The following is a 27,739-nucleotide window of genomic DNA, read 5'->3' as shown; positions in this document are numbered from 1 at the left end:
GGGGCTTGCTGCTTGCCAGGCCCCCCTCACAGTGTCTGTGTGCTAGGCCGCTTCATCAACACTATCCGCGTGGTGTGTGCGAGCTACGAGGACTACAGCCGCTGGCTACTGCGTCTGCAGACCATCTCGCCCAGGGATGGAGCCGCCCCTCTGGCGGGCCCTGAGAGCTTCGCGGGCCCGCGGGTGTCCACACAGGTGAGGGGTCAACAGGGGGAGATGCTGCCCCCACATCTCACGTCTGGGCAGAAGGGTAGGTCTAGGGCATGGGTGGTTAGGGGCAGGGGTCCTGCTCTCTGTCTCACCTCCTCGCTCCCTGCCCCCTGCTGTCCAGGTCATGGGTGGTGGCCGAGGCTCACTCTCCTCAGATGGACAAACCAGCTGGGACTCGGGGTGCCCAGCACCCCCCTCCACCCACACCAGCCCCTCTGTCCCTGAGTCCTCAGTGCCATCCACCACCCACTGCCCTGCCCAGGCTGTACCTGTGAGTATCAGGGGCTGGGGAGGGACAAACAGAAGAAAAGGGCAGGAGGTCATGAGGACAACCTGCCTGGGTCCCCATGGCACTCCATCCCAGGCAGGACCTGGAGGGAACTGTGTGCAGCCTCAGAGGACTGAGTGGGTGAGGGCCCTTGGGAACCTTCTGAAGGGTCTTTGGTCCCCACAGGACCAGGCCAACCCTGGCTGCACCAGCGTCAGCAGGCAGAGGGCAGAACTGAGATGGAGCAGCATCAGCCGGTCACCCAGGAGTAGGGCCCGGGGTGAGGGGCCCAGCCTGGCCACCTCGTTGTACTTGGACCTGACCAAGGTGGGCCCAGGACACTGACCCAGTTCTCCCTCCCACCCTCCACCTCCCTGGCCTCCATCTCTCTGGCCCAGGTTGTCCTGGGGCCCCCTAGAGGCCTTCTTGCACAGAGAAGGGAGAACTCAGGCCACCTCCAGCTCCAGGAAGCCTGTCTCTTCTGCCTCTTGCCTGCAGCTGAGCAGGCAGAGCCTAGAGGACAACCCTGAGGCCCCAGACCACCCTCTGAAGACCCCGCACTCCCCACTCTATGCTGATCCCTACACACCACCTGCTACCTCCTACCGCAAGATCACAGACGTCCAGGGCCTGGATGAGGTCAGTTCCCTGTGGGTGACAGAAAGGGCTAGATGTGTTCACAGCCTGACGTGTGCTCAGGTCATGATGAGTGGCCAAGGGGTTCTGGGGCAGGGATCCCTCAGCTCCATGGAGGTTCTGGTCCAGGGCCTCAGGTCCCCATCCCTCTCCTGGCAGTTCCTCAGCGCAATGCAGAGCTCACTTGGACCTGAGTCCTCGAGCCCCTTCCCCTCGGTCCCCGTGTCTGTGCCTGTCTCTGACCCCAGCTCTGGACTCTCCAGTCCCCACTTGCTCTCCAAGAAGGGAGCCCTGCAGCCCAGAGCCTCTCAGCGGCACCGAGGCTCCATCAAGGGCCGGGGGCCGCCACCCCCAGACTCCCCTCAGCATGTGAGTAGCAGCCCCCACCCCTGCCAGGTAAAGGGTTCTGTGGGGAGCTGGAGGTAGTGTGGGGGCTCTGGGACCCTGGGGGAGCAGGAGAGCTGGGAACGGGGAGGTAGGGCGAGCTGAGACCAAAGACAGGAAGCAGTGCTGGGGAGGGGTGGGGCAGGTGGAGGCAGGAAGGGAAGATCCACAGCCAGGAGGAAAAGGTAGGGCTAGAATCTGGCAGCTTGGTGGGCTGGTCTCCAAGCCTCCTCCCCCAGGGCTCAAGTCTCAGACTTGTGGTTGGGGTCCCCAGGTCTCCCCAGCGAGGAAAGTTTCACCTGACCCCCTGCCACCTCCCTCAGGTGAGTGAGGGCCCTTGCCTCTTTCTGAGGGGAGCTCTGTGTATTGCTTCCCAAAGGCACATGCATCTTTGTCCTCCCCACCAGGTGGCCATCCCCCCAAGAGCTCTGGCAACATCTGGGACAAGGCTTCATCTCCCTCCCACAAGCGGTGGCCCCGAGGAGGACCTGAGGCTGGGGGGGGGCTCATCCAGTGGATCTGATGGCCTCTGGGTGACTGGTTCTCAGGACCACCTGCCAGCACGGACCCTGGAGTGGGGGTTTGCAGCAGAGCCTGGGTCTTTCTTTGTAGGGCCACAGGCCGACCGGCATCCAATACTTGAACCCCATCCAGTGCTGAGTCAGTGTCTGATCCCAGCAGGGTGAGGGGTTCTCCAGAACTCTGAGTTTCCCTGGGCTCTGGAGGGGCCAGGAGGAGAGCCTCATACTGAAATGGCCTGACAACATGGCTACACCGCAGATCAAAGCAGGCCTCACAGAGGGACCAGATTTCATCCTTTCCTCCAGGGAAGGAATGAGGGAGGCCACTCAATGCAGGCTTTACCTGGCGGTGGGAGAACGGTGCAGGTGGGAGGGTCAGAGGACTGAGAAAGTCAGGTTAGTGAGGGTCAGAGCACGTGAGACCAGAGAGCACGAGGATAGGGAAGCCAGCAAGGTCTGAGAGGTCACAAGCAGAGACAGAAGGGTATTCTGGGCACATGTCAGTAGGCTGCAGCTGGTCAGGAGAAACTGACAAGAGACTAAACAAGAAAGAAAGAGATTTTATTTGTGCTGTGTGTCCATGCATTTTCCACTCAGCAGTCAGGAGTCCCCCATCCTGGGGACCCTGTGCCCATGCCCACCTGGCACCCAGCCTGGTGGCCTCCACTGCTCTGCCACCACCAGCTTCCCACCCACCTTCCTGCCCCATCTCTGGCTCCTCAAAGCCTTGGGACAATCCCAAATGTCCAGTCCCTTTATGTGCCACCACCATATTCCACCTCTGCACCTCGTCCAGGGTTCCCCAGAGGAGGGGCTCCAGCTTCTGCCCTACAGACCCCCACCCTGCAGGCACCTGCTCACTGAGGCAGGAGCCAAGGAGGCCTTGGCCATAGGCCCTTGGGGCTTAAGGGTCACAGAGGCCTCAGAGGCTTTCACTACCCCAGCCCACTTGTCAACAAGGCAGAGAGTTCCCGGGACACCCCCCTCCAGCCTGAAGGCCATCTAGTCTCCTCACTCTTGCCCCCTGCCCAGATTTCCAGCCGGGGCTTTCCTGCTGCTCTGACACCTTCTAGGTTCCAGAGCCTTATCCTGCCTCTCCCCCGTAACTAGATAACCCAATAAAATATAGGACACCCAGTTAAATTTGATTTCAGATAAACCACACAGAATTTAGTATAAGTACATCTCAAATACTGCATGTCTGAAATTCAAGTTTCACTGGTACCCTATGTTTTTATTAGCTGATCTGGCCACCTTACTAACCAGCTCCTTGCTCAGCATCTACCCAGCCACCTTCCAGAATCTCCCTCCTCCCAGGTGTGAAGCACAGTCTTGGCCTTAGCCCGTGGTTAGACCTTTGGGTGGAATCCAAGGAGCAGGACCAAGAACACTGGCTCCTTCCTAGACACCATAGAACACAGGGGTCAAAGGGCCAGACCTGAGGGCAGCACCTCGTCCTCAGCACCTGTGGCCATTTCTTTGTCCTGTGTCTTCCTGGACCAAGCCTGGGTTCTAAGAGCTGGGGCTGCGGCTGGGGCTGGGGCTGCGGCTGCGGCTGCGGCTGGGGCTGCGGCTGCGGCTGGGGCTGCGGCTGCGGCTGGGGCTGGGGCTGCGGCTGCGGCTGGGGCTGGGGCTGCGGCTGGGGCTGGGGCTGCGGCTGCGGCTGGGGCTGGGGCTGCGGCTGGGGCTGGGGCTGCGGCTGCGGCTGGGGCTGGGGCTGGGGCTGCGGCTGGGGCTGGGGCTGCGGCTGCGGCTGCGGCTGGGGCTGGGGCTGCGGCTGCGGCTGCGGCTGCGGCTGGGGCTGCGGCTGCGGCTGCGGCTGCGGCTGGGGCTGGGGCGTCCCTGTGCCTGCCGGCGGAAGCAGTGGATGGCAGAGATGGTGCCGATGCTGGCCAGCAACACTGCAAGAGAAACACAGGGCCTCCTGAGTGCCGGCTCCATCCCGGCCTGGTCACCACCTTCTACCCACATGGCCTGGTCCTCAAAGGGCAGGGGGAGGCCAGCAGGGCGAGGAGTGGGTCAGCAATGAGAGGAGCAAGGTCACGGGAGAAATCTTTACTTCCCCATGCACCCCTCATCCCTGCTGGCCCAGCAGGTGAGACTGGACACCACTGGTCCTCCTGGGTACCAGCCCGCTCCTCCCCCAGGGCCCCCAAACCTGTTTTCCAGGCATCTGGGGTATGCAGGTCTGATGTTCTCACAGCCCAGGTGGCAAAGGCCACAAACACCAGGCACATGTCATCCTGGCTGAAGGTAAATGAGGTGAGAGGATCTCGGGGCTCCCCTAGGAGAGAGAAGCATGCTCTGTGCTCTCGCAGCTCCACTCAGACTCATCTGTCCCAGATATGCTGTGAGTCACATCTTCCCGATGACACCTCTGTCCCAAGACCCAGGGTAGTGTGTGGCATAGTTGAGTCAAGCTGACTTGAGCCAGTTGCCTCTGGGTACCATTCCCTGGTTTGTAAAATATCTTCCAAGGGGAATGTGAGATGAAGTCTGTTGCGTGCCTGACCTGGGAGGCAGCAAGGCCGGAGTGGGAGCTGTCCCAGTGTCTACCATGCTAGAGGCGGGGGGACAGGGCACTGCTGTCATCTGGGCCTGGATACAGAATGATGGTCAGTGCAGACAAATCCCTGAGTGGCTGTGGTGTCTGGCCTAGTCTGCCCCACCTGGACTATGTCCTGCGACGGCCAGGAGCTAGTCCATCCTTCCCAGGTCATCCCTAAGCAGCCCCCCCACCGGCTCATGGCTCGGGGTCCTAGCCTGCCCCTCCCCAGTGGTCCTCCTGGCTGAACTCCCTGGACAGTATGTTCCCAGGACCTGGACAGCCCGTGGGGCCCACGCGACACGCACCTGCTTGCCTGACTGCCCAACTGCACTGCTCTGCTGTGTCTGGGGTAGGCTCTGGTGGGGTACCAGGCCCCATGCCCCAGGGGACCAAGCCGGGGGGCTCTGTGGCCTGTAGCTGGAGAAGGGCAGCCAGCTCCAGCATGCCCCCCGACGAGTCCTCCCCAAGGAAGTGTTCATAGGCCTCGGGGATGGAGATGGGCACAGGGTCTCCAGGTGGAAGGGTTGGCACAGGCTCAGCCTGTGGGGGTTGGGCCACAGAGTGGCCCCCCCAGTGCCCAGACCTCTGGGCTCGACGGTCCTGGAAGAAGAATTCACACATGTCTGGCCACTGTCCTTCGGCCAGAGCCTGGTCAGCTTCTGCCACCTTCTCAGCATCTTCATCTTCCTCCTCAATAGTGTCACAGAAAAAGAACTCATAGGCCTCTGGGAGGGTCACTGCAAAGCTGCTCCTGGGCCTGTGCCCCACTGAAGCAGAGGGGGAAGGGGGAGGCAGGTGTTTGAGGATCCGAGGCTGGGGAGACCGGGGCCCAACTGCCATGGCGTCCCAGCCTCCAGGCCCCCCTCGGCCCCCCACTGCTGTCCTGGGGGGTGAGGGCCGGGCTGTGGCTGGTGAGGGTGGGCCTGAGGTCTCTCCTGAACCTGGCTCCTCAGGGCTGGGCACAGCCATGGAAAATCGCACTTTCTTCTTCTTGGGTGCTTGGACAGGGCCTAGTGGGGGCTCCCCTGAATGATGTCCAGCGGCACCTGCTGAAGGCTCCTCTCTGGGCTTCTCTCGGTGTCCTCCTGGAGACACAACAGGGCTTAAACATGGCTTGGCCGTTGGGGCAACCTCCACCTTCACCACGTCAGGCCCCGCCTGGGGAATGGGAGCAGGTGTCGACACACCCATGTCAGATTGGGCCTTGGAAACAAGGTGAGGCGGAACAAGTGTAGATAAATCCACCTCCTGCTTAACCATTGGGCCTAGCAGAGGCAGGTCCGTGTCCAGCCTAGACTTGGAGGCAGGTGTAGACAGAGGTGTGTCAGGTTGAAGCTTGGAGGCAGGTGTAGACAGAGCCGCATCTGACTTAGCCATTGAGATATCTGGATGAGTCTCCTGGGCAGGTGTGGACACAGTGTGTAGCTCAGCTCCGGGGGTCATGCTGAGTAGGTTTGTACCTTCCTCGGTCATAGGGACAGGTGTAGACAGATCCGGATCTGTTCCTTGCCTGGTTACCTGCGCAGGGGCTCCTGCAGACTCTGGACACAGTTCATCCTGCCCGGTTCCTGCTGTCTGCTCTGCTGTCCCAGCTGAGAGACCCTTCCCTCTGGACCCAGCCAGGCCAAGGCCCTCCTTGGGCCTGACCTCAGCAAGCAGCAGGGAACCCTGCTGGGTGGGAGCAGAGCCTGGGGTACTCAAGCACCCACCCCCCTTGGCTCCAGCAGCATGCCTCTTCTTTCGGCTAGGGCTGCGTGGCGGGGCTCCAGGGATTCCAGGGGGCCTCTGGGGAGCTGTGCTGCAGCCAGGAGACTCAGAGCTCTGGGGAGGCTCACCAGGTGGACTAGGGACAGGGCCCTGGGGGGCTGGCCCCTGCAGAAGCCTCTGCATCTTGTCTCTGGAAGACACTGGCCCTAGAAGGGACAAGCTCTGGCCTAGGGGGGCAGCGTCAGATCTGAGGGACAGCAAAGCTTCTGACCGTGCAGACGTGCTAGGTGTCTGCTGATCGGCCCCCAGGGCCAAGACAGGCTCATGCCAAGACCTGCTGACCAGCGACCGGGTAGCTGCCTTGTCCTCCTCCTTGAAGCCAGGCCAGCCCCTCCCCCTGGAAGCTGGCTGCCCCTCGAGAAGGGGTGGAGGCCCAGGAGGCCTGCTGCCACTGCTGTCCCCTTGGTCAATGTCACTGGACAAGAGCTCATCCCCAGAGGCCAGGCTGGCCTGCAGGAGGCCACACTCCTCCGTTGCGGCCGAAAACTCAGCCCAGTCCTGGTCACTCAACTGGATGCTGTACTGGAAGTTTTCCATTTCAGGTCAGCAGAGGACTTGAGGCCAGGCGGGGTCTTCATGGACCCAGGTCCTGGGCACCAGCCAGCATACAATCATTGGGGTGCCCCCCACCTCCTTGGCTCGGGGGCCGGCACTCCATCTGCTTCCTGAAAGAAAGCAAAACGGGGAAACCTGAAGGAAGCTGAGTGGCTGTCAGAACCGACCCCTCCTCCAAGTTAGAAAACCTGTAACTCCCACTTTCCCTATTTCCAAACTGACCCCAAATAATAACCTTGTAATGATACATTGTTACATTCCTAGAATCAAATATGGCTTAGATTAATGATGTACACTAAAAAATAGGGGTTCCTCCTGTTTGAAATTTTGTCCCCAGAAGTGGTTTTCTTCACATCTTTGAGCCTTTCCTGTTCCACTGGGTCAGCTCCGCCTTCTCCAACCTTCCTCCAGAATTGCAGGCCCCAAGGTAAACTTTATACAGCAAAGCCCATTTCAAGGGTCACTCACTGGGTGATGGTCAGCCCTGGTCTGTCCCAGCACGCCTCAGGTGGCAGCAGGCCATGGAGGAGGGGCCGCAGCGTCCAGCAGGTGACCAGCCTTTGGTGATGACCTTCCACCAGCCTTGGCTGGGACAGGCTTCTGGGCTTCCACTGAGATCATCAAGGTCACACTAGTGCTGGCTAGAGCCCACTCAGGGGTCAGCAGGGAGTGCCTGGCTCTGCCCCCTGCCTAGGCAGGAGGTCACAGAGCAGAAATGAGCCTCCTAACTCCCGGTGGACCACTAGGGCCATCCTCAAGGTCTCTGCCCCTCACCCAGGCCTGCCCGGCTGGCAGAGCTCCCTGCTTCTGCCTCATCTCAGTGAACAGAGGTGACCCTAACTGCTTGAGAGCCCGTAGTGTCTTGGCCTCCTATGGGAAGAGCTCTTTGGCCTTTGGTCAGCTACCACCACACCCAGGGAGGTGAGAGGTCACTCTGGCCAGGCCAGTGCTGAGATGAAGATGCCTTGAGACCAGAGCACTGTGCCTTCCTGACCCCTGAAATTTGCCCTCCTCACTGGCCCTTGGGGAAGTCCCTCTGTCTGACTTTGGGACTTCTTAGGGTGGGAATGAGGGACTAACAGTGTCGTACCTGGGACCCTGTGGCCAGCCAGGGCAACAGAGCTGGGCGTCCGAGCTGCCTGTCCCAGAGCAGCATGGTGCTGGGCTCACCACGTAGGCCCCACCCCCACTGCCAAAAATACCCCATCCCTGTGGTCACATGTCTCCTGCCAGTGGTCAGGGTCCAGGACACAAATAGATGGCATTTGAGGAGCCTCCAGCTTTGTGAGGGATGCCATCCTGATCAGGTCAGATGCTGGCCAGAGAATGCTGACCTGCAATCAGTCCTGCACGGGCCTCCTTTTCCCAAGCTGAAGGCCACTGTGCACTTCATCTCTTGGCCCAGGCTGATCTTTCCTCTTAAAGTGGCCCCACCCACTGCAAAACCTCAGGCCCTGTGCTAGCAACTCCATCTTCCATCCCCCCATCAACCGATGCCCTTCCGGGTCTTAGGGCTTTACCCTGTTACCTGTGTGGAATATAAAGCATTGCAGAGTGGTAAGTGGGAAATTACCATTCCAGAATGTTCCTAGAGGTCCTTTGGAGGTGGGCTGCTGTTGACTGGGGGTGGAATAGGGAAGCAAGGCTTGTGCCTCTCTCCTCTGGCCTCAAAAGGCTCACTGGCCCCTTCCCTGGCAGCACTGCTGAATCTGCCGGTGGGGCTCAAGGGACAAGTGGGGTCATTGAGGGCTCTTGGTGGCAGGAACCCCAAGGAGTATGGGCCTTGGGCCTCTAGAGAGGGTTGGGAGGGTTCAGGGGTGGAAAGTGGGCTACACCCCACCAGCACCTCTCCTGACCTAGGCTCCTGTAGATGGGCCCAAGAGGCAGGTGGCAGCACAGAGTCTGATCCTCCAAGAAAGGGAGCCTGGCGCTGCCACCCCCAGCTGAACCAGTCACCAAGAGTAGGCAGGCAGGGATGACAGGGCCTCAGAAATGGGCCTCCAGAATAACACCTCCTATTCCAAGCCCTCATGAGCACTTTTCCTAAAACTTGTCCATCCTGAGAGGGGGCACAAAGAGGACTCTTTTTTCACAGTTGAGCTTGGTGGGGCACGGAGAGGGTGAGTGACTTACACACGACCACATGGCTGGCAAATGGCAGAGTTGGGTCCCAAAGCCCCTACTCCTAGCCCTTCTCCAGGCCATCCTGATCTTGGGGGGCTGATATTGCCCATCCCCATGCAGGTCCCTGTGACACCCACGCCTGTGGCTTCCAGGCTAGGGGACATGAAGAGGGAGTAGGGGAGCCAGGCAGCAAACACCGAAACAAACAGGTCAATGAGATCATTTCTGACAGAAACATAATGTAAGAAGGGAATATTGTGGCGGGAAGGGGTGCCCTGGATGGGCCAGAGACTCTTCTCTGAGAACAGGGCCTTGGAGGGCCCGAGAGGGTGGGAGACAACAAGGGCCAAGGCTGTGAGGGTGACGATGACGGAAGCAGCTTCACAAAGGATGAGAGAGGCTGGGGCGCTTTGATTCCCGGTAAACTAGTCAGCATATCACACATGCAGGAAGGGCACAAATGGGGAGCGCAGCATGTAGCTGCTGCTGGACCCCACCCGCGAAGGACCCCACCTGCTGGTGTCTGCCACCTGGCCACAGTGCCCAAGCCAACCTGGCCTGTAGTGAGCTTCATACGAGTGGAATTGGACCCTAAGAACATTCCTGTTCTCGTCTCCTTCCTGTGTTCTCCCGTGAGTGTCCCGTACAACCCCCACCAGACATTTCACTTCTGTGTCTCTGACACCAGCTGGGTGTCCTACAGTTTCACTCAAGTCTGACACCATTTACCTGGAGACACAGCTGAGTGCTCAGTCCCACAGGACTGCCCCCTTCAGATGCCAGTCACAAGCAGCAGGTCCTCAGGGTACTGGCACCTTCTGTCCAACTTGGCTACAAACCAGTTTCCCACGACCTCTCCGTCTTGGATTCGATTAATTTACTAGAGTGGCTCACAGAGGGCAGGGAAACGCTTACTTACGTTTACCAGTTTATTGTAAGAGGATATGATAAAGGGTACAGATGAACAGCCAGATAGAAGAGATGGATAAGGTGAGGTATGTGGGAAGGGCATGGAGCTTCCATACCCTGTCCAGGGTGACACTCTCCCCGCACCTCCGCATGTTCACCAACCTGGAAGCTCTCCGACCCCCATACTACTGGGATGTTATGGAGGCTTCCTTACATAGGCATGATGGACCATTAACTCCACTTCCAGCCCCTCTCTCCTCTCTGGAAGATGGGGGGCTGGGGTTGAAAATTGCAAGCTTCTAATCATGGCTGGTCTTCCTGATGACCATCCCCATCCAAAAGCCTCCCCGGAGTTGCCTCATTAGAACAAAAGATGGTCCTGGTACTCTTATCACTTAGGAATTTACAAGGGTTTCAATAGCTCTGTGCCAGGAACAGGGCAGAAACCAATATGTGTATTTTCCATGATCTCATAGTCGGCCTCCTTTGAGCCTCAGCAGGCTTTGGAGTCGGACGTCTCAGGGGCTGTGCTGGTCAGCTTCACCACCAAGAGTGGTCCCACGTGTGAACGTACACATCCCTGCATCATTTTTCTGTGGATGGAAATTTGGGTTGTTCCACTTTGCAGCCGTTATAAATAATGATGCTGTGAACATTCTAGAACATTTCTTTTGGAAAACCCGTGTCCTTGATTTTGGAGAGGTCAGTGGGTGTGCTTGTTCAGCAGTTTTCCTGAGCGGCCGTGCACTCGCTCTGACAGCAGGACGCACTCGGGTCGTCTGCACGTCCTCAACGGCGGTCTTTGTCACCTCGCGTTCTGGAGGCTCCGTGGTGGTGCCACACTACGGTTTTAATTCACGTTCCTTTGGTGTTGGCCACGGGCATTCCTTTTCTGTGACGGTGTGTGTCTTCTTAGTGCTTCCACCACTTCTATGTGCCTCTTCCTTATTGAGCTGTAGGGCTTGTGCATTCTGGGTAAGAATTATTTATTGATGTCTGTGCGATCAATATCTTCTCCCTCAGTTTTGTCTTGTCACTCTCTTCACAGTGCCTTTTGATAAACAGAAATTTTATTTTATTTTTATTATTAAAGATTTTATTCATTTATTTGACAGAGCAAGAGAGCACAAGCAGGGGGAGCAGCAGGGGGAGAGGGAGAAGCAGAGTCCCCGCCGAGCAGGGAGCCCAACATGGGGCTCGATCCCAGGACCCTGGGCTCATGACCCGAGCCGAAGGCAGACGCCTAACCATCTGAGCCACCCAAGTGCCCTGATAAAAAGAAATTTTAAAATTTTAATATAGTCCAGGTTATCAACAACTTCCTTTACATTATCATCTTTTTCTGTTCTTTTTAAAAAAGATTTATTTCATTTATTTTTAAAGATTGATTTATTTACTTGAGAGAGTGAGAGAGCACGTGCGAGTGGGGGGAGGGGCAGAGGGAGAGAATCTCAAGCAGACTATGTGCTGAGCGCAGAGCCTGATGCAGGGCTCCATCTCACCACCCTGAGATCATGACCTGAGCCGAAATCAAGAGTCAGAGGCTCAACCAACTACACCATCCCGGTGCCCCTCACCTTTTCTGTTCTTTTAAAGAACTCTTTGCCTGCCCCAAAGTCATAAAGATTTTGTAAAGATATCCTTGCACATTTGTTTAAAGCTTTGTTGTTTTACCTTTCATATTGGATCTGCAACCCACTGGTGTTGATTTTCGTGGATGGTGGGTGATGGGGGTCCCGTCATACTTTTTGTTTCCATGTGGACACCTAGTTGGCCCAGTGCCACATCAAGGCTCGGGGGCACACGCGGTGGGTCTATCTGTCTACTGAGACACAGCAGCACAGCCCCACGTGGGGTTGGAGCCCTGCAAGGTGAGAAGTTCGGAGGGTTTGGGGCAAGAGCTTTTCAACAGTTGCCCAGGCTGCCCTGGGAGAAGAGAATACAGAGCTTGAAGGGAGGCAGGGAGGCCAGCTCTGAGGCTGTGGGGAGGGAGCAGGTGGACTAGGGTGATGGAGGGAAGGGTCTTCCCTGAGGACATGCGAGGACTGAGCTCCACCCTGAGGCCCTCATTTCCTCCTCTCCCACCGGATCATGGAGGACCTCATGGTAGGGGGCAGTGGAGGGATGTCTGCTGTAAGATGAGGAAACCAGGCCAAGCTCTATAGCATCAGGATATGCTCCACAGAGATGTTACGTTGCGGGGGAGACCTGGGCCGGGGGAACAGATGGACAGATGGGCAGTCGGACACACATCCCATGGAGTGGGGAACAGAGGCCCAAGCAGGAAGAGGTGTGCAAGGAGAGAAGGCAGCCTGTTGTACCCCTGGGGGCCACCTGAGGGCACCAGGACTCCACTGGAAGCAGACAGAGCTCAGCCCTTCTGCCCTCCTTGCCCTGGTCTGGGAGGATGGATCCTTAGGGGATGCTGGGCCCCCTTTCCTGAAGCCATGTAGTCCCCTTTGAGCCCTTGGCCTTGCAACAGTAAGCACTCAAAAATAAGAGAGTAAGAGCCAACTTTTAATGAGTACCTATTTATGCTAAGCAGTATGTTTTACACAGATTATGGGCTTTTAACTTTAAAAAAATAATTTTAGGGCGCCTGGGTGGCTCAGTTGGTTAAGCAACTGCCTTCGGCTCAGGTCATGATCCTGGAGTCCTGGGATCAAGTCCCACATCGGGCTCCCTGCTCAGCAGGGAGTCTGCTTCTCCCTCTGACCCTCCCCCCTCTCATGTGCTCTCTCTCTCTCTCTCTCATTCTCTCTCTCAAATAAATAAATTTTAAAAAATCTTAAAAAAAATTTTATTGAGGTATAATTTACGTACAATAAACTGCACATATTTGAGTGTGAAATTTGCTAAGTTTTGACATTTGTGATGCCCAGGAAGCCATCACCACAATCCGGAGAGTGAACATGCCCATCACCCCTAAAGGTTCCTGTGCCCTGGGTGATGCCTCCTTCCCCTACTCTCAAGCTAACCATCAGTCTGCATTTGGTCACTATAGTTAGGTGACATTGTCTAGAACTTCATGTAAATAGGATTATAAAGTATGTACTCATTTGTACAATGCAAAACAGTACAGCATGTCTGAGTTCTGTGACTCAGCATAATTTGAGATTCATCCATTATATTGTATATACCAATAGTTCTTTTTTTAAATAAGGATTTTATTTATTTATTTGAGAGAGAGAGAGAGCATGAGTGGGGAGAGGGGAAAAGGGAGAGGGGGAGAGAGAATCCTAAGCAGGCTCCATGCCCAGCACAAAGCCTGATGCAGGGCTCGATCTCACTGAGATCATGACCCGAGCTGAAACCAGGAGGCAGAGACTCAACCAACTGAGACACCCAGGCACCCCTCTTTTTTTTATATATTAATACAGAGTATTTCATTGTTCGATATACCACACTTTGTTAATCCATTCACCTGCCAATGAACATTTGGTTTATATCTAGTTTGGGGCGATTATATATAAAGCTGCTGTGAACATTTGTGTTTAAGACTTTACATGGACATGTGCTTTCATTTTTCTTGGGTAAATACTTAGGGTGGAATGGCTGGATTATATGATAGGTATATGTTTAACTTTTAAGAAACTGCCAAACTGTTTTTTAATGTAGGTACAATTTTTCATTCCCATCAGAAATGTTTGAAGGTTCCAGTTGCTCCACATCCTTGTCAACACTTGGTATGATTGGTCTTTTTAACTTTAATTATTCCAATAGATACACAGTGGTGTCTCATTGTGAATTTAATTTTAATTCCCTTAATGACAAATGACGTTGACAATCTTTTCATGTGTTTATTTGCCATCCATAGATCTTCATCTATGAAATGACTGATCAAATCTTTTGCCCATTTTCTTAATTGGGTTATTTGTTTTCTTATTGTTGAGTCTACAGAATTCTTTATATGTTCTGCATATAGGTTCTTTATCAGATATGTGATTTGAAAATATTTTCTCCTAGTCTATGGTTCATCTTTTTGTTTTCTTAACAATGTCTCTTGAAGAGCAGAGGCTCTTAATTTTGATGAATTCCAATTTATCCATTTTTCTTTCATGGAATTTTTTTTTTTTTTTTTTTTTTTTTTTGGTGTTGCAGCTAAGAAAACTGCCTAACCAAAGTTCACAAAGATTTTCTAAGTTTTCTCCAAAAAGGTTTATAGTTTTAGATTTTGCACTTAGGTCTATAATCCATTTTGAGTTATTTTGTGTATATGGTGTGAGGTAGAGATCCAAGTTATTTTATTTGCACGTGGATGTCCTGTTGTTCACATACTATTTGTTGAAAAGCCCTCTTTCTCCACTAAATTGTCTTTTCAACTTTGTTGAAAATCAACTGACCATACAGGTATGGTTGAGTCTATTTATAGAATTCTAGGTTAATAGTTTTGACTTTTAGTATTTTAAAGATGTTGTTCCACTGTTTCCTTGCATGCCTTGTTTCTTTTTTTTTAAGATTTTATTTATTTATTTGAGAGAGAGAGAGAGAGAGAGAGAGAGAGAGAGAGAGCATGAGGGGGGGAGGGGCAGAGGGAAAGGGAGGCAGGACCTGAGCCAAAGGCAGATGCTCAACCCACTGAGCCACCCAGGCGCCCTGCATGCTTTGTTGCTAACAAGAAATCTGCTGTAATTTTATTTTTGTTTCTCTATATATAACATGCCTTTTTTTTCTCTATCAGCTCTTAAAACTTTCTCTTTGATGCTGTTTTTGCAGGGAGGGGGTTAACAGCTTTATTGATATATAATTCACCCAACATACAATTCACTTATTTAAATTAAATGTTTTTTTTTGTATAGCCACTGGGGTGTGTAATCATCACCATAATCCAGTTTAGAACATTTTCATCATCCCACAAGGGAACCCTGTGCCCACAACTGTTGCCCCCTATTCCCCTCAACATCCACCCCAGCCCCCGGCAACCACTAATCTACTTTCTTTTTTTTTTTTTTAAAGATTTTATTTATTTATTTGACAGAGAGACAGCGAGAGAGGGAACACAAGCAGGGGGAGGGGGAGAGGGAGAAGCAGGCTTCCCGCCGAGCAGGGAGCCCGATGCGGGGCTCGATCCCAGGACCCTGGGATCATGAACTGAGCCGAAGGCAGACGCCCAATGACTGAGCCCCCAGGCGCCCCACTGACCTACTTTCTATCAATTTGCCTACTGTGGGGCTTGACTGTATACTGACTGTGTGACTCTCAAGCCTTGAGATGCATCAGATGATCAGAGCTGCAGATCAAGCTGACAGAGTGCCCCTTCTGGATTCCAGCCTGTGTAAAGGCCTTGCCTCGGGCTCCGCAACAGAAGGGAACAAACAGGGTTCTATTATGGTGTTCCTGGGCCTGGGGTACTTTTGCCTTTGTGGGCCCCTTCCTCCCTTAAAAAATGATTGAAAATTGGGGCGCCTGGGTGGCTCAGTCATTAAGCGTCTGCCTTCGGCTCAGGTCATGATCCCAGGGTCCTGGGATCGAGCCCCGCATCGGGCTCCCTGCTCGGCGGGAAGCCTGCTTCTCCCTCTCCCCCTCCCCCTGCTTGTGTTCCCTCTCTCGCTGTCTCTCTGTCAAATAAATAAATAAAATCTTAAAAAAAAAAAAGACTAAAAATTATACTTGAAAAAAAATTGCCTATTGCGGACATTTCACGTAAATAGGATCACATAATACATGGCTTTTTGTGACTGACTTGTTCACTCAGCATAATATTTTCAAGGTTCACTCATGTAGCAGGTATCAGTGCTTCACTCCTTTCTATCGCCAAATAATATCCCATTGTATGGATATAGCTCATTTTATTTATCTATTTATCACTTGATGGACATTGGGTTATTTCCACTTCTTGGCTATTATGAATACTGTTGCAAGAACATTTGTGCACAAATTTTTGTGTGGACATGTTTTAATTTCTCTTGGGTGTGGAACTAGGAGTGGAATTGCTGGATCAATTGAGGGACTTCCAGACGGTTTTCTAAAATGGCTGCACCATTTTACATTCTTATCAACCATGTAAAAGTGTTCTAATTTCCCCACAAGTTCACTAACACCTCTTACTATCTGTACTTTTTTTAATTTTAATTTAATTTTATTATTTTTTAGGTAATTGCTACATCCAATGTGGGGTTCAAACTCATGACCCTGAGAGATCAAGAGCCACATGCTCCAACTGAGCCAGCCAGGCGCCCCTCTGTGTTTTTAATTGTAGCTATTCTAGTGGGTATGAAGTGGTATCTCATTGTGGTTTTGATTTAAATTTCCATGATGAATAATGACGTTGCTTCTTTTCAGGTGCTTATTGGCCATTTATATATCTTTGGAGAAATGTCTGTTCTGATTTTTCACCCATTTTTTTTTAGTTGGGTTATTGAGTTGAGAGTTATTTATATACTTTAAATATATATATAGATATAGATAAAACACCTATCAAATATATTTATATATTATACATATTTTATGCAATGTTTTTCTCCTACGTCTTTCACTTTTTTTTGATAATGTACTTTGAGGCATTTTTAAATTTTTATGAAGTTCAATTTACTTTTTTTTCTTTTGTCACTTATGCTTTTAGTATCATATCTGTAAAGGCTTTGCCTTCATCGCCCAAGATCATTTTCTTCTAAAAATTTTATAAAAGTTTTAGCTTTTCCTTTTTTTTAAAATTTTATTTATTTATTTGAGAGAGAGCAAGAATAAGGACGAGAGGCAGAGGGAGAGGGAGAAGCAGACCCCCCCACTGAGCAGGGAGCCCGACATGGGGCTCAATCCCAGAACTCTGGGATCATGACCTGAGCCGAAGGCGGACACTTAACCGACCGAGCCACCCAGGTGCCCCAAAAGTTTTAGCTCTTCCATTTATGTGTAGCATCTATCTTGAGTTAATTTTTGTGTATGGTGTGAGGAAAGATGTGGATAATCAGATGTCCCAACATTTGTTGAAATGATTATTCTTTCCCCCATTGGACTGTCCTGGCATTCTTGTTGAAAATCAATTGACTGTAAATATGAGGGCCTATTTGTGAACTCTCAATTCTATTCCACCAATCACTATGTCTAACCTCAACCTCATACTAGTGCCACACTGTCTTGATTACTGTAGCTTTGCAATGAGTTTTGAAATCAGGAAGTTTGAGTCCTCCAGCTTTGCTCTTCTTTTTCAAGACTGTTTTGGATATTCTGAGTTGCTTGAATTTCCATATTAAATTTTTTAAAGATTTTATTTATTTGATAGAGAGAGAGAGAGAGAGTACAAGCAGGGGGAGCAGCAGAGGGAGAGGGAGAAGCAGGCTCCCCGTGGATCAGGAAGCCTGTTGTGGGGCTTGATCCCAGGACTCTGGGATCATGACCAGAGTCAAAGGCAGTTGCTTAACCGACTGAGCCACCCAGGCGCCCCTCCATATGAATTTTAGAGGCAGCTTGTCAGTTTCTGCAAAAATCTTAGCTGGAATTCCAATAGAGATTGCATTGAACCTAAAGATCAATTTGGGAAGTATTAACATCTTAACGATATTTAATCTTCTGATCCATGAACATGGGATATCTTTTCATTTATTGATTTTTTAAATATCAATCTTGTACCCTGAATCCTTGCTTAATCCATTTATTAGTTTTAATAGTTTTTTTAGTGGATTTCTTGGGATTCTTTATATATAGGGTCATGTCATTTGAACATAGACAGTTTTACTTCTTCCTTTCCAATCTGGGTGACTTCTATTTCATTTCCTTACCTAATTACCCTAACTAGAACTCCCTACACTGCTGGACAGAAGTGGCAAGAGCAGACACCATTGTTTTATCCCTGTATTGTAGCAATTTGATTATGTGGTTCCTTGATGTAGTTTTCTTCAAACTTTTTTTTTTTTTAAAGATGTTATTTATTTATTTGACAGAGAGAGAGCACAAGCAGGGGGAGTGGCAGGCAGAGGGAGAGGGAGAAGCAGGCTCCCCTGGGATCATGACCTGAGCCTTCTGGGACTCCAATTACATGTATACTAAGCCACTTCAAGTTGTCCCACAGCTAACTAATGCTCTTTTGTCTTTCCTTCTTTTCCAGTTTTTAAATGTTTCAATTTGAATAGTTTTTATTGTTATGTTTGCAGTATTTTAGCTTCTTGAACACATGAAGTGTGACTATCACAACCGTTTTAATGTCCTTGTCTACTAATTCTATTATTTGTGACATTTCTAGGGTTCCTTCCAATTGATTGATTTTTCTCCTATTATGAGTCATATTTTCCCTGCTTCTTTGTATTCCTGGTAATTTTTTACTGGCTGCCAGTCATCATGAATTTTAATGTGTTGGGTGCTGGATATTTCTGTGTTCCTATAAATATTCTTGGGCTTTGTTCTGGGGCACAGTTGAGTTACTTGGAGACAGTCTGATCCTTTGGGGTCTTGTTCATAAGCTTCGTTAGGCAACACCAGAGTAGCACTTACCGTAGGGCTAATTATCCCTCACTACTGGGACAGGTCCTTCTGAATACTCTACCATGTGCCCTATGAATTATAGGCTTTTCCAGTGTGGCTAGAGCTGACCCTGTGTGAACTCAAAGGATTTTTCTAATTTTTTTCTGGTGGTTCTTTTCCTGGCCTTGAGGAGTTTCTCTCAGCATGTTCTAATCAGCCTTGAGGGAGACACTCTGCAACTCTCCATAGTTCTCTCTCTGGCACCTCTTTTCTTGCTGACCCTAGCTGCACTGGTTCTCCACCACTGCCCACAGAAGTCTGCTAACCTGCAGAAGTCTGCTAACCTGGACACCATCTTCTGGCAGTCAGCTGGGGCAATACAGGGCTCACTTCATTTCTTCCCCACTTCTCAGGGGCCACTGTCTTTCAAGCCTGCTATTTCATATATCTTGTCCAGTTTTTTAGTTGTTTTAGGCAGGAGGGTAAATCTGGTCCCTGCCACTCCATCTGTGGTGGAAGCAATTGTTTCTATGCAGGTTATTTATTTTATTTAATTCCTTCAACCACACAGCACCAGAGATAAGTAGTATTATTAATCCTATTTTACATTTGAGATTTTGTGACTTGCCCAAGGTCACACAACTAAGTGACAGCAGAAATAAAATTCAGCCCCAGTTTGTGCTAGAAGCCTTCCCTGAACCACTCCTGTGCTGACAAGACCTTGAGGGGGTGCCCAACACAGGAGCCCTACGCGAAGATTGTGGATGTAGGGTGTATGTCTGTGGCCTTCCCAAACACAGAGCAAACTGAAGGAAGTTCAGAGACATGGGAGAGAAGGTCTGAGTCTGTATGTCTTTGTGGGAAAGGCCCTGGCCACCCCTGAGGGGGTTCTCTATCTGTGTCCAACTCAGTCTGTATCTCTGACCACGGGATTGTGTGTCTCTGGCTCTGCATGTTTGTCCTCCTCAATTATCTGCCTAGGTGGAGCTGATTTCTAGGTGGCACAATTCCTGGAAGCCCAGAGGCAGGTGCTGCTCTGGGAATAGCTGGTAACTGCTTCGCTCCCCGTTCCCTTCTCCAGACTTCCCCCGATGCCACAACGCAAGCCTGAGGGGACTGTGCACCCCAGACTCCAGTGGATGGCAGCCAAGAAACCCACAGCCTGGTCACACATGCACTCACAGTCGCAGCCACACGCCCTGCAGTTACAGCTGCCAGCTCTAAGCACTTCTTGGGGACTGGAACATTCCAGCACTATCTCATTCACTCCACACAACCCTCCCAAGTTCCAGGCTGGGGTGGCCCAGACATTCCCCAGGGTTCTGGGCTTCATGCTGGGTGTGTAGGTCTCCCCACCCAGGAAAACGCTGCCTCGCTGCATTTGGGCAAGAGGTCAAATTTGAGGCTGAGGATGAGGCTCACGGCTCGGGGGGGGGGTTCATTTGAGGAAGCCCACTGGTCCTCAGGCTCCACCCTCCCAGCTCTCTGTGCCTGTACACCAAGGAGGTCCCCGTATGTCCATCTGGGGAGGGTCCCCTGTGTACCCTAGTGCCAGGGATCAGCCACATACACACGGGAGGATCAGCCTAGACACCTGAAGCTTAGTTTCTGCCCTCCAGAGGGGTAGGTATTTGCCCCGTGACTTCTGGAAAGTCAACAACAGCCTCCTGCCACCAATCTACTTGGTAACAGTAAGCTCTGGTATTTTAGTCCTTTGGGGTTACTATAACAAAATACCATAGACTGGGTGGCTTATCAACAACAGAAACGTATTTCTCACAGTTCTGGAGGAAGTCCGAGATCAGGGTGCCAACAGGGTCTGATTTTAATGAGGGCCCTCTTCCAGCTTGTGGATTGCCACCCTCTCAGTCTTGTTACCTGGCAGAGAGTGAGTGCAAGTTCACATGCCCGTGTCCCTTTTATAAAGACACCAATCCCATCCCATTACAGAGGGCACTACCCATGTGACCTAATCACCTCCAAAAGGCCCCATTTCCTAATGCCATCACCTTGGGGGATAGGTTTCCACATATGAATGGGAGGGAGAGTCGGTCAGTCTAGAGCACCTGGTCTCTGCTCAGGAAAAGTCTGACCAAAGATTTCCAGCTCTAAGTGGGCAGACTGGTCAGTTCAGATTCTGGGTGGTGACTCATACCTCTTAATTTTGCAAACCAAATCCCTAGAGACACATTCATGGAGCTTTTTCTCTTTTCCTAAAGCTGAACAGGAGAGGAGGAAATTGCTTGTTGACACCACCGGATGATGGCCAGTTCTACCCAGCATTTCATTCAAAGACCGTCTCTGGATGTGGAAAAAGCAGCTCAGCCAGAGCTTACAGAACACCTTCTTGACCCTGGCTGCTAGGGGAGCTGAGGTCCATGGCACCGCAAGAACAATGAGAGGGGAGGGTCAGGAACCCAGTCAGCCCCCAGCTCCTCTGGGTGTACCTGACAAAAGCAGTGGTCAGCTCGTAAGTTGGGGGGTGAGAGTGGGAGCTGGGGGAGGGCAGTGCTGCCTCCCTACCCCCAGGGGCTGCTGACCTCTCCCTCACTGTGTTCAACAGGGCAAGGGGTGCTGGGGGGACCTAAAGTGAGGGGAGGGGTAGAGCTGGAGAAGCCCTCCTTCCCACCAGCCTCTGTCTGGTTGGGACAAGCAACTGCAGGAAGGTTCCCCTCTCCCGGCCCACTATGTGGGTAAGGATGAGAGGGCAGGGGGTGGGATGTTCCTGCTGGTTCAGGTGTGTGCACCTCCCTTACAGTAAGGTCAGGGGTTGATGAGGGCCAGGCATAGGGCTTCAGCCTTCCAACACTGACCTTCTACTCCTTGCTGAGCTCCTTTCTCCCCACACAGGCATTGGGACTCCTCACTCACAGAGGAGGCCCAGGAGGTAAGCCCAAAGCTACCAGGTGGGTGTCAGGGTCAGGGGGGACACCAGGAGGAGACACATTTGAGGCAGCAGCAGACAGGTACTTTTTGGTAACCATGGTTACCAGGCTGCAGACAGAGTTGATGCACCCCACTCAGGGTGCAGGGCAGTGTGGCCCAGGAGTTTCACAGTGCCAGGGCCAGCTGAGGCCAGGCCCACCCACAGTGGGGGTACTATGGCTCTCAGCGGGTAGCATCTCTCACACCTGTCCTTGTTGGAAACCTGGAGCCTGTGACTCCCCAACCCCATGCTCTGATCCGGGGTGCCCTATCAGTTACTGCCACAGAAATGACCCCCAGCTGTCCTGGATCCCTCAGGGACAGACCCAGACTGTGGCTCGTCAGCACCACGGCAGGGCCCTGGGCCTGTCCCTGCACCCATCCAGTTGGGGCTTGCTAGGAAACTGCTTCCAGGTCAAAGTCAGGCCAATCCACTCTCTGCTTATGACAATAGTTGCAGGGACTATTTCTGGGGTTACTCTCACCAAGAGTCCAGTCCTCACCCCCACCTAACCTCTTCCACAATTCCATTCTCAGGAAGGCAGGTGGGGGCAACTGGTGACCGGGTACATTAGTTGTTTATTGCTATTGTTATTTAACTTTTACAACTTATATTGTCGTTGTTGTTATTTTACAACTTATTGCTATTTATTGCTGCCTAACAAATTAACCTACAGTTTAGCAGCTTAAAATGACAAAACGTTGCTTATCTCACACAGTTTCTGAGAGAGAGAAATCCAGGAGCTGCTCACCTGGGTGGTTCTGGCTCAGGATCTCTCCTGAAGTTGTTGTCAAGATGTTGACAGTGGCTGGGATCTCATCTGAAGGCTCAAGGAGTTGGAGGATCTACTTCCAAACTCACTCTCCCTCAGGTACACACTGTTGGCCTCTCCATAGTAGAGACAGCTGGCCTCTCCCAGAGTGAATGATGTGACAGAAAAAGACACAGCAAGACGTACTTGCAAAGTAACATTAAAGAGACATCACATCACTTCTACAGGGCCCAATCGGTCGTGAGGGCCAACCTCAGCACATTTACGAAGCTGCAAACCAGAGGGGGATCACTGGTGGCCTTCTAAGAAGCTGTCGACCCCAGGGCCTGTTTCCTTGACCATGGCACATCCCAGGATGGAAATAGTCCCCAGCGCTCTAGGGAGCAGAGACAGAGCACAGCTGTGGGACACTTTAGGTTCAGCTTCCTGCTCTGGAAAGCTTGCCAGGTGATGGGAGGAGGCTGCGGAGGCCTGGAGATAATCAGGGAACCACTGGAGCTTTGGTCGGGGAGCTAAGGCCTCACCTCTCACAAACCAGGGCTCCAAACAGCCCAGCCCTCCCCCCACTCTGAATTTCCAATTGACCGCAGTTTCATGGGCCGACTTTTGTCACCATAGGGACCGATTCTTTCTCCAAATTTCTAACACCCATGATTTGCTGTCATTGTTCAGTCCCCAAGCCCTGGCCCCACAGGCAGATGGGACACAGACACACAGGGATCCCATACCCACAGAGGCAGGCAGTTCTGCTGACCATGCACATGAATTTAGCAAACATTTATTGGCTCTTGGTCTTTGCCAGGAACTGGGCTGGAAGGAGACCCCAGACACTGAACGAGACTCCACCTCCCGGTGGAGGAGAAATGATCAGGAGGCCTTGTAGCCTCCTCCCCAGGAGGAGGTCCTGATTCCTCCCCCACCCCTACCACATAGCCTTGACAGGAGAAGGTGCTTCATCTATTATTCAGCAGGAAGTGTCTGTAAGACAAAAGCCAAGATAAAAATAGCTGGGTGGGTGGCTACAAGATCAGGGACAGGGAAATAACCAGGAGCCCGTCTTGGGGCAGTGAAGGGGAGGGGCGGAGCAGGAAATGGGTGGAAGAGTGGGGAGGGTAGAAAGGAGAACCCCTGGTGTGAGGGGGTTACTCCCACGTTTAGGCCAGAAATCTCCCCACTGAGGTCTGTAGGAAAGCACTTGAGGGGGTCCACTAGACTGGGTGTGGGGGGAGGTGGGGTTCCTTCCACAGCTGGAGACAAGGATGCTGTTTGTTTGTTTGTTTTAAGATTTTATTTATTTGACAGAGAGAGCAAGAGAGCACAAGCAGGGGGAACAGAAGAGGGAGAGGGAGAAGCAGGTTCCCCCACTGAGCAGGGAGAGGGTTGAGGGACTCTGGGATCATGACCCGAGCCGAATGCAGACGATTAACCATCTGAGCCACCCAGACGCTGAGGATGCTGTTCTGAAGACCCAGGTGCCCTCAGCTGCTAAAAAGGGGCAGCCTGGGGAGAAGGCCAGCTTCAGCCTGAGCTGTGCTTCCTCAGACCTCCCTAATCTAAGCAAAAATGACACCCTTCTCAGCCAGGGGCGCTGTGGTGGCTCAGTTGGTTGAGCGGTTAAGCATCTGACTTTAGCTCAGTTCATGATCTCAGGGTCCTGGGATGAAGCACCCCCACCTCCACCCCATGAGCCCTGAGTCAGGAGTCTGCTTGTCCCTCTGGCCCTCCTCTCTCTCTCACACACACACACACGTGTGCACGCGCTCTCTCTCTCAAATAAATAAAATAAAATCTTTAAAAAAAAAGACACCCCTCTCAGCCACAAAAAACAATGGAATCTTGCCATTTATGACAACATAGATAGACCTAGAAGGTATTATGCTAAGTGAAATAATTCAGACAGAAAAAAATAAATACCATATGTTTCACTTATACGTGGAATCTATAAAACAAGACAAGCAAACAAACAAAAAATACTCTTGGGGTGCCTGGCTGACTTAGTTGGTGGAGCATACAACTCTTGATCTCGGGGTTGTGAGTTCGAGTCCCATCCTGGGTGTAGAGAATACTTAAAAATAAAATCTTAAAAAAAAAATACTCCTAAATACATAGAACAAACTGGTGGTTCTCAGAGGAAAGGTGGATGGGGGATGGGTGAAACAGGCAAAGGGGATTAGAAGGTACAAACTTCCATGTATATAATAAATAAATCACAAAGATGAAAAGTACAGAATAGGGAATATGGGCAATAATCCTGTACCCTGACAGATGGCGACCACTCTTATGGTGGGGAGCACGGTCTAAGGTATGCAATTGTCGAATCAGTGTGTTGTGCACCTGTAATTAATGTAACACTGTATATCAACTATACTTCAAAAACCCTTCCCAAACCTCCTGACTCCGTCTTTCATTCAGTTAATCAGGTCAGTATGAATCCAACTGTTCCGAGCAGGTGCTGGGGACAAAGTGAGTGACAGACATGGCCTTAGCCTCTGGAGCCCACGGAGCCTGGGGTGGCTGCCTCCAGTGGGAAAGTGGGGAAAGAATTCCAGCGGGGAGGTTGAGTTCAAAGGGACAGACAGCAGGAGGGAGCTTGCCTGTCTGAGGAACTGTGTGTGGTCCCCCACAGGGCCTGAGAGGTCCTTGATGGGTCCTCATTCCAAAGCTCCCTTTGGCAACAGTGTTGAGATTACCAGAAATAAGAAGTAAAATGTGGCATGGGAGTGGGGGTGGGAAGGACAGGAAGTAAGGCAGGGAGGGAATGGGAGCCCAGGGATCTGGTCTAGAGTTATCACTGCCCTGTCATGGGAGGAGGGAGAGCATGATGGCCCAAGTTCCAGGTGATTTCCCCAGGTGGCCCTTTTTCCTTTAGCCACACAGGCAGGGAGGTCCCTCTTTTTCCTGCAGGACGTGTGGGCCCCAGCTTTGTACAGACCCTAAACACCCCCCTACCCACCCCCCCAGGCTTCACATCCCAAAGCACCCCCCCCAGCTTCTGCACTGAGGCCCTGAGCAGCTCCCCTTTCCCAACCAAGCTGAGCTTCTAGCTTCAGCAATAGACCCTGTGCTAGTCTCCTGCCCAAGAGGGCTTCCCAAGCATGATCAACAATTCCTCCCCCACATTACTGCTGATGCCACAGCTCTGAAGAAAGAAGACCTTCCTTCAGAGTTCCCCTGGGCTCCCCCAGGGCCAGGATCACAGAGTGTGTCTATGTCCAAGGATGCAGTACCTGGCCCATGTGGTTGCCACCATCGAGGACCACTGACCCAGGCCCTTGAGTCTTGGGGTGATGGGCAAGGAAACCAGAGGGCAGGGGTGACTTGCTTGGTGGGGATCTGGAGGTCCCTGCAGGAGAGCCCAGGTGAATCCTGCCTGTGACACAGCCATGGAAGCCACTGGAGAAGAAGCAGGCTAACCTCTAGCAGTGACTCACCCTCTTTCTCCTTGATGGGCCCTGGCCAGGCAGGCGGCCGGCAACCATCTGATGAATTCAGCTGCAGTTGGGAAATGAGTCTTGGCTCAGCCTCAGATGGGCTCAGGATGAGACACTCCAGTCTCAGCTTGTATGACTCAGATCACCCCCTCATTGCAACTGGAGTCCAGTGCCCAGCAGCAGCTCAGGGAGACCTGGGACCGCAGGACGGTGACTCCAGGGCTGATGTCCAATGCTGCTCAGCAGTACTGCCCAGGACTGTAGGGCTGCCACACAGCGGGTGCTCAGAACAGAGGCATGGGCAGGACCACCCTCCAATCTTTCCCCACCAGGGGGGAGACCTCCCCTCCCAGGGCACACAGCAGGACTGGACTCTGGTAGGAGAGTTACCACCACCCCCCCCAAATCTTGGCACTAAGTGCTCTTGGCCAGTCTTGCCCCAGTTCCCTGTCCTCAGGACTCAGTCACCCTCTCCTGCTGGCACTCGTCTCCTAACCAGACACTGGCCTGGGGCAGGCTCAGTCCAGGCAGCTTTGTGTTGAACCATGAGAATAAAGTAGGAAGCGGACCAAGCCAGAACTGAAGCCTCAGGGCATGATCACCTCTCGCCATGCCCAGTGGCCCAGGACAAGAGTGTGACAATGTCTTCACCTTCCAAGGTCCACAGGAGTGGGAGTGGGATAAGGTACCTTAAAAAACAAACAAACAAAAATCCTTGCCCAGTGATGCCACCGGACTGGTTTCCAACATTGGGATACGTTGTGGGAAATGTGATGACTGTCACTTTCCTGAGTGGCTTCCCACATCGCCCACACTTCCAGGAGGGTGGCTGGCTACTGCACAGAGGCAGGTCCACCGACCAAGCCCTGGGCTAGAGGACCGGCCGGCACGGGGTACAGAGCCTGGGGAAGGGCCACCCGCAGGCCCACCCCAGAAGTCCAGCACAACGCAACCAGCAGAGCCCCCCACCCCCACCCCCCACCCCAGAACTAAGGGCTGAAAGAAACGCCAGACTAGAGTCTTCACAAAGACAAAAAAATATCAAAACTCTCTCGACGTGGCCTCTGGAAACAAATATTCTCTGGTACACTCAGCAAAGGCCACGGCCCTAGAACGGGGTGCAGCCTCCCTTACAGTCTGAGGGTCGAGGCCTCACCGCAGCCACGGCCTCCATGGCGCGCCCCGGTTCTGCAGCCCCGCCCTAGGGGCGTTGGGGGGCGCCCCAGTCAGGCCTGGAGGGAGCCGCAACGCGAAGGCAGACCCAGGGCGCAGCAGGGGTAAGGGGCGGTCGAATGCCAGGAGCGGCGGGCAACCGGCGTAGAGCTCGGGCGCCCGGGCCTCCGCAGCGGGGGACGGTGGAGCCGGGCGGCGCGACGGCCCCAGCTGGCCCAGGCAGGCGGCCAGGTGGCCAAGCAGGCGAGAACGCACGTCGGCCGGGACGCCCTCGCAGCCGGCCAAGAAGCGATTCACCTCCGCTAGACACTCATTGAAGCCGGCGCGGTACTTGCCCAGGACGGCGGGGTCAGCGCTGAGCGCGGCTGCGGGGGCGGCAGGGGACAGGCGGTCGGTTCCCGCTGGGGTGGTCTTGTGCGCCCCCCGGTCACCCCCCCCCCACGTCGCTGCTGCCCGCGCCTCACCTGTCACCTGCACACGTCGCAGGCTCTGCAGGTGCCTCACGGTCATCTCCAGGATGTCTGCTTTCTCCAGCTTCGAATGGCGGGAACTCTGGGGGTCGCGCGGGTGGAGGAGGCTTGCAACCCATTAGTGCGCCAAGACTGCGAGCTCCGCACCTCCGCCCCTCGACCTCACCTCCCGACCCCGACTTACATCCTTCCTGAAGGCGTCCAGGATGAGGGTCTTGAGCTGCGCGAGGCTTTCGTTGATGCGCGCTCGGCGCCGCTTCTCCATGACCGGCTTGGAGGACTGTGGGTCGGGCTGTGGCTGAGTCCTGCATCCGTCCGTCCCACCCCACGCCTCCCAACCCACGCCCCGCCAGGTCCCCACCTTTCGGTGCTCCGCCGCGCTTCGGGGCTTATTCGGGGTTCTGCTGGCGCTGGCCGGCGCTCCTGCCAGCGGCGAGGCTCTCGGCTTCCCTGGGGTGTCTGCAGGCATGGTGCGCCCCCGCGCCTCCGGAGCCAGGCGGACTGCGCCGCCGGGGGCTGGCGGGCGCGTGGCGTCCCCTGTTCTTCTCAATCAGGTCCCAGGCTGCAGGCCCGCGCGAAGAGTTGCCAGCCGCTCGGCTATTTAAGGCAGCGCGGCCGCGGGGTGTGTGAACCCCGCTCGGCATTCTT

The 27,739-nt window shown here is 53.0% G+C and overlaps 3 protein-coding genes across 11 annotated transcripts in view; 1 reads left to right on the top strand and 2 right to left on the bottom strand.

Annotated features, from left to right (window-relative positions):
* The window catches only part of PLEKHN1 (pleckstrin homology domain containing N1), a 27,450-nt gene extending 6,759 nt beyond the window's left edge, over positions 1-20,691 (top strand). For 2 of the 8 annotated variants that reach the window (XM_078073965.1, XM_036110200.2), the window contains exons 10-15: positions 47-195; positions 332-481; positions 665-805; positions 977-1,117; positions 1,274-1,483; positions 1,906-2,583. In XM_078073965.1, the coding sequence (XP_077930091.1) occupies positions 47-195; positions 332-481; positions 665-805; positions 977-1,117; positions 1,274-1,483; positions 1,906-2,184 (1,070 nt within the window). In that variant the 3' untranslated portion in view covers positions 2,185-2,583. Of the gene's footprint in view, positions 1-46; positions 196-331; positions 482-664; positions 806-976; positions 1,118-1,273; positions 1,484-1,772; positions 1,822-1,905; positions 2,584-11,037; positions 11,373-20,538 lie in introns of those variants that run through there. The other 6 variants (XM_036110201.2, XM_078073969.1, XM_078073968.1 and 3 more) reach the window with 6 other exon arrangements.
* PERM1 (PPARGC1 and ESRR induced regulator, muscle 1) lies at positions 2,564-9,732 on the bottom strand. 2 transcript variants are annotated; one of them, XM_078073964.1, is made up of 4 exons: positions 7,358-9,732; positions 4,873-6,999; positions 4,178-4,303; positions 2,564-3,920 (listed from the first exon to the last, which is right to left on the bottom strand). In XM_078073964.1, the coding sequence occupies exons 2-4, from the start codon at positions 6,869-6,871 to the stop codon at positions 3,532-3,534; spliced, it is 2,514 nt and encodes an 837-aa protein (XP_077930090.1). In that variant the 5' UTR covers positions 6,872-6,999; positions 7,358-9,732; the 3' UTR covers positions 2,564-3,531. The 2 variants fall into 2 exon arrangements, with proteins under 2 accessions (XP_077930090.1, XP_077930089.1); XM_078073963.1 differs by lacking the exon at positions 7,358-9,732 and having other exon boundaries at positions 4,873-7,263.
* Positions 9,929-27,739, bottom strand: HES4 (hes family bHLH transcription factor 4). The gene is made up of 8 exons (XM_036110209.2): positions 27,453-27,739; positions 27,276-27,371; positions 27,086-27,173; positions 25,245-26,986; positions 21,997-24,683; positions 20,100-20,197; positions 11,597-11,786; positions 9,929-10,973 (listed from the first exon to the last, which is right to left on the bottom strand). Exons 1-4 carry the CDS (start codon positions 27,558-27,560, stop codon positions 26,601-26,603), a joined length of 678 nt encoding a protein of 225 aa, XP_035966102.1. The 5' UTR covers positions 27,561-27,739; the 3' UTR covers positions 9,929-10,973; positions 11,597-11,786; positions 20,100-20,197; positions 21,997-24,683; positions 25,245-26,600.

Source organism: Halichoerus grypus, chromosome 5, assembly GCF_964656455.1.
Source record: "Halichoerus grypus chromosome 5, mHalGry1.hap1.1, whole genome shotgun sequence".
Classification (NCBI taxonomy): domain Eukaryota; kingdom Metazoa; phylum Chordata; class Mammalia; order Carnivora; family Phocidae; genus Halichoerus; species Halichoerus grypus.
Note: the sequence above shows the minus strand (reverse complement) of the source record. Positions and strands in the feature narration are given on the sequence as shown.

Coding starts and splice junctions, on each gene's coding strand:
- PERM1 (XM_078073964.1), bottom strand. CDS start 6,871: ATGGAAAACTTCCAGTACAGCATCCAGTTGAGTGACCAGGACTGGGCT. Junction 4,304..4,872: donor TTGGGCAGTCAGGCAAGCAG/GTGCGTGTCGCG, acceptor TCTCTCTCCTAG/GGGAGCCCCGAGATCCTCTC. Junction 3,921..4,177: donor CCCAGATGCCTGGAAAACAG/GTTTGGGGGCCC, acceptor TTTCTCTTGCAG/TGTTGCTGGCCAGCATCGGC.
- HES4 (XM_036110209.2), bottom strand. CDS start 27,560: ATGCCTGCAGACACCCCAGGGAAGCCGAGAGCCTCGCCGCTGGCAGGA. Junction 27,174..27,275: donor TGGACGCCTTCAGGAAGGAT/GTAAGTCGGGGT, acceptor CGCGACCCCCAG/AGTTCCCGCCATTCGAAGCT. Junction 26,987..27,085: donor GCGACGTGTGCAGGTGACAG/GTGAGGCGCGGG, acceptor CCGCCCCCGCAG/CCGCGCTCAGCGCTGACCCC.